The sequence below is a fragment of the Triticum aestivum genome, chromosome 7A (assembly GCF_018294505.1).
Source record: "Triticum aestivum cultivar Chinese Spring chromosome 7A, IWGSC CS RefSeq v2.1, whole genome shotgun sequence".
Lineage (NCBI taxonomy): Eukaryota > Viridiplantae > Streptophyta > Magnoliopsida > Poales > Poaceae > Triticum > Triticum aestivum.
Window position 1 is genome coordinate 196,054,630 of NC_057812.1, and position 16,343 is coordinate 196,070,972.

At 41.2% G+C, this 16,343-nt stretch overlaps 1 protein-coding gene across 1 annotated transcript; it reads left to right on the plus strand.

Moving 5' to 3' along the window:
• Nucleotides 1-372: 372 nt before the first annotated feature.
• LOC123154335 (very-long-chain 3-oxoacyl-CoA reductase 1) lies at nt 373-9,877 on the plus strand. The gene is made up of 4 exons (XM_044573092.1): nt 373-735; nt 832-1,120; nt 1,934-2,003; nt 8,763-9,877. The coding sequence occupies exons 1-4, from the start codon at nt 384-386 to the stop codon at nt 9,063-9,065; spliced, it is 1,014 nt and encodes a 337-aa protein (XP_044429027.1). The 5' UTR covers nt 373-383; the 3' UTR covers nt 9,066-9,877.
• The last annotated feature ends 6,466 nt before the right edge of the window (nt 9,878-16,343 follow it).

Sequence of the window (16,343 nt, forward strand, 5' to 3'; positions counted from 1 at the left end):
AATGCGAGCACCAGGATTTGAATTCTGGTGGGTTGGGGATATCACTGTCCACATAACCAACTCAACCACAGGTTGATTCACAACAGAGCACATTGGTTGATGTGCATATTGTTATGGTTTTTCAACCGTTAACAAACAACTGCATGAGACATGTCCCCGCCAAAAAAAACTGTATGAGACATGTGTTTCTAAAGTCCGAATTCAAAATTTTAAAACAGTGAAATACGCGTTGCATCGTTTTCAAACGAAGGAGTACTTGGAAGTGCACATCGTGCACAGCTCGTAGTTGGCAGCCGACCAGCCGTGGTAAATGCACACTGTTTATTTAATAGGAGAGAGGATGTCATGGTGTCATAAAGAAAAAGGGGAGAGAACGGCGAGAGATGGCATTCCTCAGTCAAGCGCAGGCGGCGCCGGCATGGTTCCTCTCGCTGGCCTTCCTCGGCACCCTTTACGCCGCTGCATTCTCGTTCCGGCTCCTCGCCCACCTCGCGCTCTGCTTGCGCCGGCCGAAGGACCTCCGGCGCCGCTACGGCGCCTGGGCCGTCGTCACCGGCCCGACGTCCGGCATCGGCCGGTCCGTCGCCCTGGAGCTCGCCAGCCGGGGGCTCAACCTCGTGCTCGTCGACCTCAACGCCGCCAATCTCAAGGAAATCGCTCACACCGTCAGATCTCGCCACGCCGTGCAGACCAAGACCGTGGTGTTCGATCTCTCGCTCGTTTCTACTGCCCAAGGTAATTAAACTTGTACTACTACTCAAACTCAAGCACGGCACAGAAGCAAATAGCAACGAATCGCTTCATCACTCTCATGGTGACCGCCGCCGGCAGGTGACGAGGCGATGCGGCGGCTCCGAGAGGCCGTGGCGGGGCTGGACGTGGGAGTGCTGGTGAACAACGCCGGGGTGGCGAAGCCGGGCGCCGTGTACCTGCACGAGGCCGACGTGGAGGCCTGTGTGAGGATGATGCGGGTGAACCTGTGGGCGCTGACGGAGGTGACCGCCGCGGTGCTGCCGGGGATGCTGGAGCGACGCAGGGGCGCCGTCGTCAACATGGGCTCAGCCTCGTCGGAGGCCATCCCCTCCTTCCCCCTCCACACCATGTACGCTGCCACCAAAAGGTATGTCTCACACAAGCGGACTGGGATCAGGTGACATGCGCTACGGTCCCACACCATGTACACCTTCACCAAAAGGTATGTCTCACACAAGCGGACTGGGATCAGGTGACATGCGCTACGGTGACATGCACGGTGACATGCGGCTCAAATTCAAATTTAAACATTGTGAAAAAATCTGAAAAAAATCATACATGTTCACAACACATATTATACGATGACATGCACGGTGACATGCAGCCCAAATTCAAATTTAAACATTGCGAAAAAATCTGAAAAAAATCATACATATTCACAGCACATACTAAGTTAACCCCTAAAAATTTAAGATCAAAACTCGAAACATACATCGAGAAACGAAAAAGAGAAATCTGTCATGAATAGTTTCCGAATGGTTCTCTGTAGACTATTCACATCTAAGTTTCTTTTTTTCGTTTCTCGATGTATGTTTCGAATTTTGATCTGAAATTTTTAGGGGTTATCTTAAGATGTACTGTGAACATGCATGATTTTTTTCAGATTTTTTCGCAATGTTTAAATTTGAATTTGGGCCGCATGTCACCGTGCATGTCATCGTATAATATGTGCTGTGAACATGTATGATTTTTTTCAGATTTTTTCGCAATGTTTAAATTTGAATTTGAGGCGCATGTCATCGTGCATGTCATCGTAGCGCATGTTACCTGATCCCAGTCCCACACAAGCGGGGCATTTCGCGGTACGGTGGAGCAAATTTAGTTCCTATGGATGGAGCGAGACTGTGAGACTGATTGGTTTTTCTGCTTACATTACACGTCGGTGGTTCATTCCAAGCAGGTATGTTGCGCAGTTCTCCAGGAGCCTTTACGTTGAGTACAGAAGCAAAGGGATCGATGTGCAATGCCAGGTAATATATATTGCCCGTTACATGTTCGACGCATATTTAGCTTCATCTGAGAGTCCCTTTGATTCAATGGATTTCCATGCAAAAAGATGAAGGATTCTAATTCTTATGAACTTTTCATACACGATGGCTGTTTGATTGCAATCCATAGGATTTTTTCCTTTAGGATTTATTTTGTAATTTCCATCCACTTCCAAACTCACGTAAGGAAACAGATGTTTTTCCTGCGTAAAATCAAACAACCATACAATCATGTATGTCATGACACTCTATTCGTGTGCTTTTCTATTCATGCGTTTTGTTTATCATGTGAATCAGTGAGGCCCTGAATTGTTTCCCTATATAGAGATGATTGTTCAAAGACTAGAAGATATCCAGATTATTGGAGAAGTACTTATGAACTACTGGGATAAAAAATCTAGAATATGTAAAAAACATAATAAATACTCCTTCCGTTCCTAAATATATGTACTTTTAGAGATTCCACTATAAAGACTATATTCGGATGTATATATATCGACGTCTTTTAGAGTATAGGTTCACTCATTTTGCTCCCTATGTAGTTTATACTGGAATCTCTCGAAAGACTTATATTTAGGAACAAAGGGAGTACATAATAGAGGTAATATCACCGAAAGTTATAGAACTTGCGTCACACGTTTAGTTTGGTGCTAGTACTTTCAAAAATATGGTTTTGTGGTTACATAATTTGACTCAAGCGTGCAGATACAGTCACACTACGTATATGTTGACGTATCCATGTGCATGACCCCACTTGTCATTGACCGATGGCGCTGGGCGTGATGTATTTTACACAGAACACCCTCAAAAAAATTATTTGCGGAAAAAGTCAACCACAGCGACACATTTTTTGCACAAAACATCCTCAAATTGTTTATTTATAGGATAGCAGGACCATGGTACTGTACATATATGTGAAAATTAACAAACAAAAAGCGTGCACCAGGACTCAAACCCACTAACAATTTATTTAACACAAAACAGTCTAGCCACGCCACTAGGATATTCTAGTCAGGTTGTTAAATATGGATAACCAGCGTATATGTACTTGAGGAGGACTTATGTGGAGCTTAATTGGGCTGTGGATACTACAGCCCATTTTTCGCGCGCTATTTTTCTTTAAAGATAATTTCTAAAACATATATAAGTAATAAAGTTACGAACTCCTAAAAAGGTAATAAAGTTACGTTCAAATATTTGTGTGTTAAAACTATTATATATACAGATGATGATTAGTATATAAAACATTTAAATATAAAACTGTGTATTATATATTTAATATTTAGTGAACATAAGTAATAAAAGAATTTAAGACATTTGTAAAACATAACTAATAAAATTATGTTCAAATATTTGTTTCTTAAAAATACAATACATGCAAACGATCATTTCTAAATAAAAACTTTAAATATAATTTTTTCTATTATTTAAAAACTATTTAGTTAATATGTACATTGAAAATGTTTATTAGATGAATATGTTTAATTAATCCAAAAAATATACACTTCTGGCTTATATTTAAATTACACAAAAAGATGAACACAAACATTTACTAAATATTTATGACTATTCACTTGTGTAAAAAAAATTATTCATGACTTATATTTAAAAAAGTTATATAACTTAAATATTAGCCACGCCTGAATATTCATATTAACAGTTTAAATTTTAAATTATTAATATTTTGAATTATATAAACATTGAACTATACAAATGTGCGTATATATAATTATTCAAATGTTCATATAATTAAAATAATATTTTTTGAATTGTAACTGTGAAAACCAAATATGCAATACACACAGTTATATAGTACACATGTTTATGAGTCAATTACATTCGTGGTGCTACAACTTGACGTAAATGGTCATTTTGGTGCTAAAAGTCATGGTGTACATTGAAGTGGTGCGAAAACTTGACATTGACGTGCAAATACGGTGCTTATCTCATTTGTATACGGAGTCGGTGCTGACCAGGCGCATGGGGCCCGCTGTCAGCCACTCGACCAGAGAGAAGGGACGTGTGGCCAGATTTTTTTCAAAAGCACCCTTGAAATATTTTTTCACAAAAAAATCCCTGTTGAGGCCAGATTTTTTTCAAAAGCACCCTCGAAATATTTTTTCCCAAAAAAAAATCCCTATTGACGTGGGAAGATTTTGTCACCTCTATGAGTAGTGGGTCCCGCATGTCACCTGAGACCGAAAACAAAATGCCGGGATCGAACCCTGTTGAGGCCAGATTTTTTTCAAAAGCACCCTCGAAATATTTTTTTCCCAAAAAAAAATCCCTGTTGATGTGGGAAGATTTTGTCACCTCTATGAGAAGTGGGTCCCGCATGTCACCTGAGACCGAAAACAAAATGCCGGGATCGAACCCACAACAATGTCCTCACAAACAAGCTGGCAAACCACCGCACCGATTAAGTCTTCTACGGGCAATACGGGTAAACATATTATATGTATTTTAATCGCAGCGCAGGTGGAGGTTAAATGGGCTGTACAGCTCGCGGCTTATTTTCCACCTGTTAGTTTCTTTTATTTTTCAGCAGAAAGTATCTAAATTATAAGTTCTTAAAAAATCTAAATTATATTCTCGGTAATAAAAATAACGAATGAATATTTGTGTTTATAAATATTGTACTACCTCTGTTCACTTTTATAAAACGTTTTAGACATTCAGACACTGTTGAAAACAGCACAAAGCAAGCTGTCTGAAACGTCTTATAAAAACAAACAAAGGGAGTACATGCAAACAGAATAAATTATTTTATAAAACTTTTCACATATTATTTAAATAATATTTATGAATTATAACAGTGTTTGCAAACTATAGAACTAAAAAAATTACAATTAAGAAAATTAGTTTAGGTATACAACATTTCAATAATCATATGCATGTTTGTATAGTTCAATGTTTTTATAATAAAAAATAATCATAATTTATAATTTAAGCTGCTCATATGAATATTCATTTTCTATAATTTGAATATAAGCCGTGACTGTATAATATTTATGTATTCATTAAATATTTTAATTTTATTAAATGTCAATATTAACTAAATTTTTTATATCATGCAAGGATGTATATTTAAATGTTATTATTCACTAATAATATTTTCCATGTATAATATTTGTATCGCACAAATATTTGAACATATTTTTTTATCAATTATGTTTTACAAATAAATTTAAAAAAGGAACAGGTGTAGAATGGGCCGCACTATCTGCAGCCAATAAAAGCTCCGCATGCTGCCAGGTTAGTACAGATAGCTTTCTTATCCAAATTTGACATGAGACTTTGTTGCCGTGTTGGTTAGCAGTACTGATGACTATTTGTCGGGTATGGGCTCGAGTCCAGGTGGCCTCACTTTTGATATAATTTTCACTCTTCTCTGACAGGTGGGACCCACTCCTAATATAGGGGAAAAAGTCCACTCTTCCACGTCAACAGGGTTTTTTTTGTGAAAATATATATTTCGAGGGTGTTTTCCAAAAAAATCAGGCCACGCACCCCTTCTCTCCGGTGCAGTGGCTGACAGCGGGCCCCACACGCCTAGTCAGCACCTACCCCGTATATAAACGAGATAAGCACCGAATTTGCATGTTAATGTCAAGTTTTTGCACCACTCCAATGTACATCACAACTTCTAGCATCAAAGTGACCATTTACGCCAAGTTGTAGCACCATCAGTGCAATTGACTCCATGTTTATATCTTTTAAAAAATAGGACGGACAAAATAGGCTGCAGTATTCTTAGCCCATTTAAGCTCCACATACATGCACCCTCATTTAATACATTTATGTTCGTTATCCATGTTAGACATCCCAACCTGATCTATTGTAGTGGCTTTTCTGTATTGAGTTAAAATAATTGGCCCCTGGTTCGAGTCCTGATGTTAATTTTTGCATTTTGTCTTCTCGTGTTAGAAAATAGTTGGTCGTCGGTTCGAGTCCAGGCATACGCTTTTTGTTGTTAATTTTCGCATGTGTAGTATTGTGGTCTTGTTCCCCGCAAAAAAAAATATTGCCGTCTTGTTTTCTGTAAATAAAAAAAGTTAGGGTGTTTTGTGCAAAATGCATCGATGTTGTTGAATTTTCCCACATAAAAAAATTCAGGGTGTTCTATGTAAAAATACGTCACACCTAGCGCCATTATTCATTGACAAGTGGGGCCAAACACATGGATACGCCTGCATACACGTACTGTGACTGTATCTGCACGCTTGAGTCAAGTTAGATGACCACAAAACCGTATTTGCGAAGTTCTAGCACTAAACTGAACATGCAACACAAGTTCTATGACTCATGGTGATATTACCTCTACATAATATGTCACCCCAAAGGACAAGTAAGACTTTAAAATATACATTGAACAGTTGCTGAAATTAGGAGTAATAGGAGAAAGTAGAAACCGGGGCATAGGTCTTTATGTGAGTCACCACTAAAATAGTTATAGGCAAATAAAGAAAGAGACCTGATGACAACACGGTAGAAGATGCTTATAACATTGCAAACAAACAATATTGGATTAATAGAAAATAAGGAAACAAATATTTTTCAAAACTCAATTTAAAACACTAATTTGCAGTCAAAATGGAAGAAGAATCTATAGAGTGGGTAACACTTGCATGCCCTCAAGTACATTTCAGTGGCTTCTGACAACCTTTGGAATAAAAAATGCATCCGGATTACTTTTAAAAAATGTAAAATATATTTAATGAAAATGAAGAATTCATATAGGTATATGTAGAACATGAGTTGATATTCTCTAAACCGGACAAAGAACATATGGCTCGTCGTGAAAAAATGAGTAGAGCAAAACGGGTTAATATTATCGAGAGAGAAAACGGAAATCTGCAAAGAAAAGATAGTTTGTTGACATGAAATAGGAAAGGGAAAGATATATTTACAAGAGAAAATTTCCAACTTCTTACAATTCCATGACACTATGAAGAAAGAGGAAACCCCAAAATATCCCATGTGTAAAGAATGTTTGGTATAATGGCGCTTGATCCTTTAGACGGGTAATATATAGACGAAAAGATCAATGTACTGGAAATGAAAATGTTGAACGTCTATTATATCATAGTTTTCTTAGGGGCAGCTTAATTCATTGTTTTAGTCATCAAAAAAGGGCAACCTGGTGCATGGAGCTCTCGCTTGCGCAGGGTACGTGAAAAGATCCGACCACTTTGGATCTATAGTACACAATCTTGGCCTACATTTTTATAAGAGGACTTGAACCCCAAGGCTCCCTTCTGTTTTAGTCGTCGAAACCAGCATAAAATCATGCCCGATTACTTCTCCTCTGAGGGATGAATGTTATGCTTGTTTGGCGGATTTGTACTGCACCGAATCATCTTTTTCAATTTTCCAGGAAAAAATAAAGCATTAAGAGTCCCATATTCCAATAGGTTGACTTGTCCTATTTGCCGCTCAATGTCACAACTAATTGGACAAACTCCACACCAGCCATACGGGTTGGTAATGGAGCGGCATATTTAGGTCCCTGTTTTTCAGGAAAAAGTGAACATGGTACCTCCTATTTGACGCATTTCATGCAAACAGAGCCGTGACGCACAGGGCGAGCGCGACTCGGATGGACCATTAGAGGCTGCTGTAGCGAGCAGGCTACTGTATACTAATTTTACCTTTACTAAAAAAGTATACTGGTTTGGTACTGTAGTAAACGTACTGTAGCATCGACCTTTGAACAGTTTTAAAATTCCAAGTTCTTTTTAAAATTTATGAACATTTTTAAAGGTAAAAAAATCAGAACGTGAATGAATTTGGAAATTGCTAACATTTTTTAAAAAGGTGAACATTTTTAAAATCCCCCCCCCCCAATATTCGAATAAATTAACATTTTTAAAATTTGTGAACAAAGTTTAAAAACTGAACCATTTTTTGAAATCCTGAAGAATTTTGTGAAAACACAAACATTTTCAAATATTTTTTTAATTTGTGAACAATATTTGAAAACAAGGACTTTTTTAAAATTCTGAGCTATTTTTAAAAATCATGAAAATTTAGAAATCCCTATACATTTTATAAAAACGTGAAAATTTGAATTTTTGACAAAATATTGAATGCAGGAACATTTTTTGAAACTCTGGTGATTTTTTAAAAATTGGGAATGTCTAAGGCACATCTCAAATAAAAACAATAAGAAAAACAAACGGAAGACTCACGAACGAGGAAGAGGAAGTAACAGAAATGGACAAAAAGGGCAGCCCTGCGTCAAATAGGGTTTCCCCATTAACGTGAGCTCGGGTGTGTGGAAATCCCTCCGAGGAGCCTTTCATCTAGTTTTTCTAGACCTTTCTAACTTCATGAGGCTTCTCATGACAAAGATAGTGGGAATTTAAGTTAAAAAAAGTTTCTTTTTAAAGAAGATAGTAAGAGCTTTTTCTTTGAGATGTCTAAAAAATGGTTTCTTTTGACAGTAACGTGGTACATTGACATATTTGCATTATGTGCATGGATGTGCTCTCGAAACAAGCTTTCATCCCGCTTTATATGTAAAGCAACAATCACACAAAGTACATGACCGAATGATGCAAGATGGTGAGATAGTACTCTTACAAAGCCGATTCCGGAATAATCGAGGAAGGTAGAACGCAAACGACTACACAACTGAAAGATAACGTAGAAAGACCTGAAAACACCGCAACAATACGCCTTAATACACGTAAGCTCCACCCCGCTCTCGCTAACCAGCTAGCACTTTATTTCGTGCAGGCTCCGTTCTACGTGGCGACCAGGATAGTGTCAAGGCTGGCAGAGACCGGGCGGGCCGGGCGCCTCTCTATGTTCCTCATTGCGCCGACGCCCGACGCGTACGCGAGCGCGGCGGTGCGCTGGATCGGCCACGGCCCGCCCCTCTGCGCCCCCAACCTCGGCCACCAGCTCCTGTGGTGCCTCGCCGCCGTCCTGCCGGACTTCGTCCACGACTGGCTCCGCATGCGCGAGCACCTGCAGCACAGAGCGCTGGCTCAGAGAGCGTCGAGACGTCGTGCCGGCGTGCCAATAACTGTCAAGTGAATTCCTGGTGATCTTGGACGACATGCCTGTGTTCCACAAACCACACGCTCTGGTGTTCAATTAACTGAATTTCCGATGAACTGAATCATGTAATCGTATTTTGCCGACATGCAATTATTTGTCCACGCACTGCACCTTCACCGTTCGTTAATTAGTTGCATCCAACACTTACCGTTTGACAAAGAGCGCGTACAATGCAAATGTTGCACAAGTCTTTAGGAAAAGGAAGTTGATTCTTTTTCTGTTTGCCAGAAAACCTATCCGAGAGCAAAGTGTTTCTTTAAGCAATAACACTGGCTATTTCTTAAAGAAGCACTTGCCTTCCCTAAAATATCACACCACATGCACACATTCATGCTGGCTACTGAGTACCGGAGCCATTGAAACTGCATGCGAGATTGATGATAATCATCGTGTTCTTCATGCTATCCATAGATCACTACACGAAAAAACATATTCTACCTTGTGTTTCTCGATACGTGAGTGTAAATTATTGGTCACTTGGCTTACGCCACTGTACACCGTGTGTGAACCTGCGGTGCACTTTAACATGTGCCTCAACGTACTGCCATGTACGACGTGACACCCCTCAAAAACACTCTGGCCTTCAGGGATTAAAGCCGAGTGTTTTAGAGGCCCGCACGGTTAGTGTAAATTGGTCACTTGGCTTACGGCACTGTACACCGTGTGTGAACCGGCGGTGCACTTTGACATGTGCCTCAGTGTACTGCCACGTACGGCGTGACACCCGTCAAAAACTCTCGGCCTTTAGGGGTTAAAGCCCAGTGTTTTAGAGGCCCGCATGGTGAATAGCGGTGCCACGTGGTCGTGCTCGTCGCAGTTCATAGCGCCGTGAAGAGGTCGTACGTAATCCACGGGCCATGCATGTACGGCGTGTGCCTTCAACGACACACACGGCATAATGCATGCTGGCAGACGGTTGTTCACACGCAATGCCAGTGGCATGATCGTCTGGATTCTGATACCACCATTAATGCATGCATAACGCTGATACATCTATTTTGCATCATACTTTTATATCGATACTTGTTGCATTATGGGCTGTTATTACACATTATATCACAATACTTATGCCTTTTCTCTCTTATTTTATAAGGTTTACATGAAGAGGGAGAATGCCGGCAGCTAGAATTCTGGACTAGAAAAGAAGCAAATATTATAGATCTATTCTGCACAACTTCAAAAATACTGAAACTTCACGAAGAATTATTTTGGAATATATAAAAAATATTGAGCAAAGAAAGCACCAGAGGGGGCCACCTGCCATCCACAAGGGTGGAGGGCATGCTCCCGTACCTTGTGGGCCACCTGGCAGTCCCCCGATATCCATCTTCTGCTATATGGTCTGTTCGGGACGAAGTGCCGCCGTTTCGAGGCGGAACTGGGGCCGAACCATTCTAGGGCTCCGACAGAGCTGTTCTGCCAGGGAAACTTCTCTTCGGGATGGGGAAATTGAAGCCATCGTCATTGCTAACGATCCTCTCATCGAGTGGAGGTCAATCTCCATCAACATCTTCACTAGCACCATCTTCTCTTAAACCCTAGTCATCTCTCGTATCTGATCTCTGTCTCAAAATCTTAGATTGGTACCCGTGGGTTGCTAGTAGTGTTGATTACTCCTTGTAGTTGATGCTAGTTCGTTTATTCAGTGGAAGATCATATGTTCAGATCCTTAATGATAATTAATACTTCTCTGATTATGGACATGAATATGCTTGATACGTCTTCGTCGTATCTACTTTTCCAAACTCTTTTGCCTTTGTTTTGGACCCTAATTTGCATGATTTGAACGGAACTAACCCGAACTGACGCTATTTTCAGCAGAATTGCCATGATGTTATTTTTATGAAGAAATAAAAGTTATCGGAATGACCTGAAAATACACGGAGATCAGTTTTGGAATTAATAAAAAATATTGTCAAAAGAATCAAGTGAAGGGGGCCCACACCCTGGCCACAAGGGTGGGGGGCGCGCCCTCCTTCATAGTTGCCCCCTGGACCTCCACCAACCTCAACTCCAACTCCATATATTCACGTTCGGGAGAAAAAAATTAGAGAGAAGGATTCCTCATGTTTTACGATATGGAGCCGCCGCCAAGCCCTGTTCTTCCTTGGGAGGGCAGATCTGGAGTCCGTTCTGGGCTCCAAAGAGGGGAATCTGTCGCCATCGTCATCATCAACCATCCTTCATCACCAATTCATGATGCTCACCGCTGTGCGTGAGTAATTCCATCGTAGGCTTGCTGGACGGTGATGGGTTGTATGAGATTTACCATGTAATCGAGTTAGTTTTGTTAGGGTTTGATCCCTAGTATCCACTATGTTCTAAGATTGATGTTGCTATGACTTTGCTATGCCTAATGCTTGTCACTAGGCCTGAGTGCCATGATTTCAGATCTGAACCTATTATGTTTTCATGAATATATTTGTGTTCTTGGTCCGATATTGCAAGTTATAGTCACCTACTACATGTTATGACGCGGCAACCCCGGAGTGACAATAGTCGGGACACTTCCCGGTGATGACCGTAGTTTGAGGAGTTCATGTATTCACTAAGTGCTAATGCTTTGGTCTGGTACTCTATTAAAAGGAGGCCTTAATATCCCTTAGTTTCCAATAGGCACCCCCCCCCCCCGCTACCACGGGAGGGTAGGACAAAAGATGTCATGCAAGTTCTTTTCCATAAGCACGTATGAGTATATTCGGAATACATGCCTACATTATATTGATGAACTGGAGATAGTTCTGTGTCACCCTATGTTATAACTGTTGCATGATGAATGCCATCCGACATAATTATCCATCATTGATCCATTTCCTACGAGCTTTTCACATATCGATCTTTGCTTCGTTACTTTTCCATTGCCACTGTTACGATTGCTACAAAACTGCTACTGTTACTTTTGCTACTCTTACCGTTACTTCCATACTACTTTGTGCTACCTCTTGAGCTTGCATTGGTTTTTCCCTTGAAGAGGAAAGGATGATGCAGCAAAGTAGAGTAAGTATTTCCCTTAGTTTTGAGAACCAAGGTATCAATCTAGTAGGAGACAACGCGATAAGCCACCGAATACCTGCACAGACAAACACCAACCTTGCACCCAACGCGATAAAGGGGTTGTCAATCCCTTCACGGTTATTTGCAACGTGAGATCTGATAGAGATGGATAAACGGTAAAGTAATATTTTTGGTATTTTTGGTTTATAGATCGAAAAGTAAAAGATTGCAAAGAAAGTAAATAGGAAACTAGAATTATAGATCGGAAACTTATAATATGGAAAATAGACCCGGGGGGCATAGGTTTCACTAGAGGCTTCTCTCAAGATAGAAATTATTACAGTGGGTGAACAAATTACTGCCGAGCAATTGATAGAAGAGCGCAAAGTTATGATGATATCTAAGGCAATGATCATGAATATAGGCATCACGTCCGTGTCAAGTAGACCGAAACGATTCTGCATCTACTACTATTACTCCACACATCGACCGACTCCTGCCTGCATCTAGAGTACTAAGTTCATAAGAACAGAGTAACACATTAAGTAAGATGACTTGATGGAGCGGGATTAACTCAAGAAATATGATGAAAACCCCATCTTGTTATCCTCGATGGCAACAATACAATACGTGTCGGTTCCCCTTTTGTCACTAGGATCGAGCACCGCAAGATTGAACCCAAAGCTAAGCACTTCTCCCATTGCAAGAAAAACCAATCTAGTTGGCGAAACCAAATCGATAGTTCGAAGAGACTTGCAAAGATATCAAATCATGCATATAAGAATTCAGAGGAGATTCAAATAGTATTCATAGATAAGCTGGTCATAAATCCACAATTCATCGGATCTCAGCAAACACACCGCAAAAGAGTATTACATCGACTAGATCTCCAAGAACATCGAGGAGAACATGGTATTGAGAGTCAAAGAGAGAGAAGAATCCATCTAGCTACTAGATATGGACCCGTAGGTCTGTGGTAAACTATTCACGCTTCATGGGAGAGGCAATGGTGTTGATGTAGAAACCCTTCATGATCGAATCCCCCTCTGGTAGGATGTCGTAAAAGGCCCCAAGATGGGATCTCATGGATACAAAAGGTTGCGGCGGTGTAAAAGTGGTTTTGTGGCTCCCCTGTAAGTTTTCCGAGTATATGAGTATATATAGGAGGAAGATCTAGGTCAGGAGGTCACCGAGGGGCCCATAAGGTTGGGGGCCACGCCCTACCCCCCTGGGCGCGCCCTCCACCCCTGTGGCTGCCTCGTGGATCTTCTGACTTGCACTCCAAGTCTCCCGGGTGTCTTCTGGTCCGAGAAATATCATCGCGAAAGTTTTATTCCGTTCAGACTCCGTTCGGTATTCCTTTTCTGCGAAACTCTATAACAAGGAAAAACATAAACTCGAAGTGGCACTGGGCTCTAGGTTAATAGGTTAGTCCTAAAAATCATATCAAATAGTGTATTAATGCATATAAAACATCCAAAACATATAATATAATAGCATGAAACAATCAAAAATTATAGATACGTTGGAGACGTATCACTTTGCTACTAAATACTTTGCTGCAGATACATGTGTGGTTGAATTGACAACTCAGCTGCTAATACTTGAGAATATTCTTTGGCTCCCCTTGTGTCGAATGAATAAATTTGGGTTGAATACTCTAACCTTGAAAACTATTGCGATCCCCTATACTTGTGGGTTATCAAGACCTTTTTTTGGAGCCGTTGTCGGGGAGCATAGCTCTATTCTCTGAGTCACTTGGGGTTTATATCTGTTGATCACTATGAGGAATCTAAAAGACAACAAAACCAAGATATATCCCTCAACTACGAGGGGAGTTAAGGAACTGCCATCTAGCTCTGCACTTCATTCTCCTTTTGTTTTAAGTAAACTTGCGGCACCTACACCTGTTATTGATTCCAATATGTCACATGTTATTGATGATGCCACTTCGGCTATGCATGGTGCTTATGATGAAACTACTTCTCTACTCGATAATACTGTGCCACCAGGTGAATTTCTTGATGAACAACTTGCTAGGGTTAGAGAGAATGAAATTACTAAAACTGATGATATTATTGAAACTGAAGATTATGATTCTCCCCCTAGGTATGAATTGCCTATTGTACCTGAGGGTTATTGTCGTGGAAGTGTCACGACAGATGTCCTCATGGAAGGACTTAGTTGTGGAGCTATTGCGATGAGGTTAGCTTAAAGGGGTTAAACGGGACAAAAGACACGGAGAGTTTATACTGGTTCGGCCCCTTGCGGTGAAGGTAAAGGCCTACTCCAGTTGAGGTGGTATTACTAGGGTTTCGATTACCAGGGAGCAAACACGCTTTTCCTGGCTCTCGATTTGATGTTTCTTGCCGTAAGCCGCTGTCGGGTCGTCCCCTTATATACATGGGTTGACGCCTTGCGGCCTACAGAGTCCCGACCGGCTCATACAATGTGTCCGGCTCGGTGACGTATCTTACATGCCTTACATTACAAGTCTACACATACATGGCGGTTTACACTTACGGGCCTTAAGCCGCCTCTGGGCTTGAGCCTCTTATAAGCCTAACAGTGAACCACCATCTTGTATACTCTTGGGCTTCATTTAGATGAACCGCCATTGAGGTTGACCCGACCCCTCCTGGGCGGGTCATATCTGATAGTCATATCCCCAACATTAGGCCCCAGGTTGATTTGAACTTGTTCATGTCAATCTTCAACACTTCGAAAAAATCCTTCTACATCTACTGTGGAAACATTGTAACCCGCCATGAAGTCATCTCCAGAAATTTCAGAAACCCTCCACGACGTCATCTTTAACGGATCGTTTATCCTTAATGACCTTCCGGAAATCGAGGCGTTCAATTAATTGGATAATCATCATTTGGCCTCCTCGTTTTCACACCTGCCTGTTACTCCTTTCCTTATAAATAGGGTTAAACCGTCCCTTTCTCATTCTCTTATCTTCTCCTTCTCGTCTTCTTCTTCCTCGCGACGCACCAGCCTGCATGAGCTCTGCCACCGTCGACCTCCGTCCCCTTCAACAAACTCCGGCCGCTGCATCACCCTAAATGGACCAGAAATGCCGCGGCACTCCTCCGCTATCAGCTAGCACCAGTAAGTCCTCCCTTTTCCTTTTCATGGATCTGTTATTAGGGTTTCGGTGTTCGTTGGTGTTCATCACCGTTTCTTCCCTTTCTCCTTTCTATATCACGTAGTTTAATCTGAAAATAACGTAGGTCCTGTGCGGTAGCAGTTTTAGCATCTGCTTTTGATATTAGAACATATCCACATCGCGACGGATCTCTTCTGGGGCACCTCCACTTTTTTGCTGCTGCCTCTATAGGTTTAGAATTTATTTCCTTTTTCTGAACAGTTGCAGATTCGAATTTAGAGCCTTAACTTGTGGAACCTGTTTGTCCCAACACTTAGCAAAATTTTCTCTTGTTAGATCTTGACTATCTTAGTCATGGCGGCTTACTTTACCGGCTTATCGTTACTTCATATATCATTAGCCCCCGCTTAAGCCGCCATTCTGCATGTACACTGCAACCGTTAACTTGTGATTTCACCAACTAACTTGAGCCGGCAAATTATACCCTTCCTTTAGGTTGTCCTTCTTTCACAATGCCGCCAAAGACAGTTACTACATGTAACTGGGTTCCCTCCATCGTCATTGAGGGTACTTTAAAAGATTTTGTCAAAGTAGGATATTTGCCAAAGAAGAGTGTCATGCATTACCGCGCTCCTGACCCGGACGAAGAGAGACCTCTGCCAAAGGACAGTGAAGTCATTGTATTCACTGATCATATGAACCGGGGCTTCTCACCGCCTGGCTCTAAGTTTTTTTGAGATGTTCTGCACTTCTTCAAACTCCATCCTCAAGACATTGGACACAACTCCGTGTCAAACATCTGTAACTTTCAAGTTTTTTTTGTGAAGTATACCTTCAAGAAGAGCCTAGCGTCGAGCTTTTCAGGGAATTATTCTATCTGAACTGCCAAAATGAGTTCACAAACGGGCCCAACTTGGAACTTGGTGGGATCTCGATTCAACGCAGAAGAGACGCCATCTTCCCTCAAGCAGCTCTACCAAGTCACCCCAAGGACTGGAATCAGACGTGGTTCTATTGTAAAGATATCTCGCTGACTGATCAAAATCCCTTGCCGGGTTATCATGCTGAACGTCTTGACCCAAAACATCAACTCCCTGAAAAACTTACCGCCGCCGAACGTAAGAAACTCGCCCCTACTATCAGAAAGG

Coding starts and splice junctions, on each gene's coding strand:
- LOC123154335 (XM_044573092.1), top strand. CDS start 384: ATGGCATTCCTCAGTCAAGCGCAGGCGGCGCCGGCATGGTTCCTCTCG. Junction 736..831: donor GCTCGTTTCTACTGCCCAAG/GTAATTAAACTT, acceptor CGCCGCCGGCAG/GTGACGAGGCGATGCGGCGG. Junction 2,004..8,762: donor GGATCGATGTGCAATGCCAG/GTAATATATATT, acceptor TATTTCGTGCAG/GCTCCGTTCTACGTGGCGAC.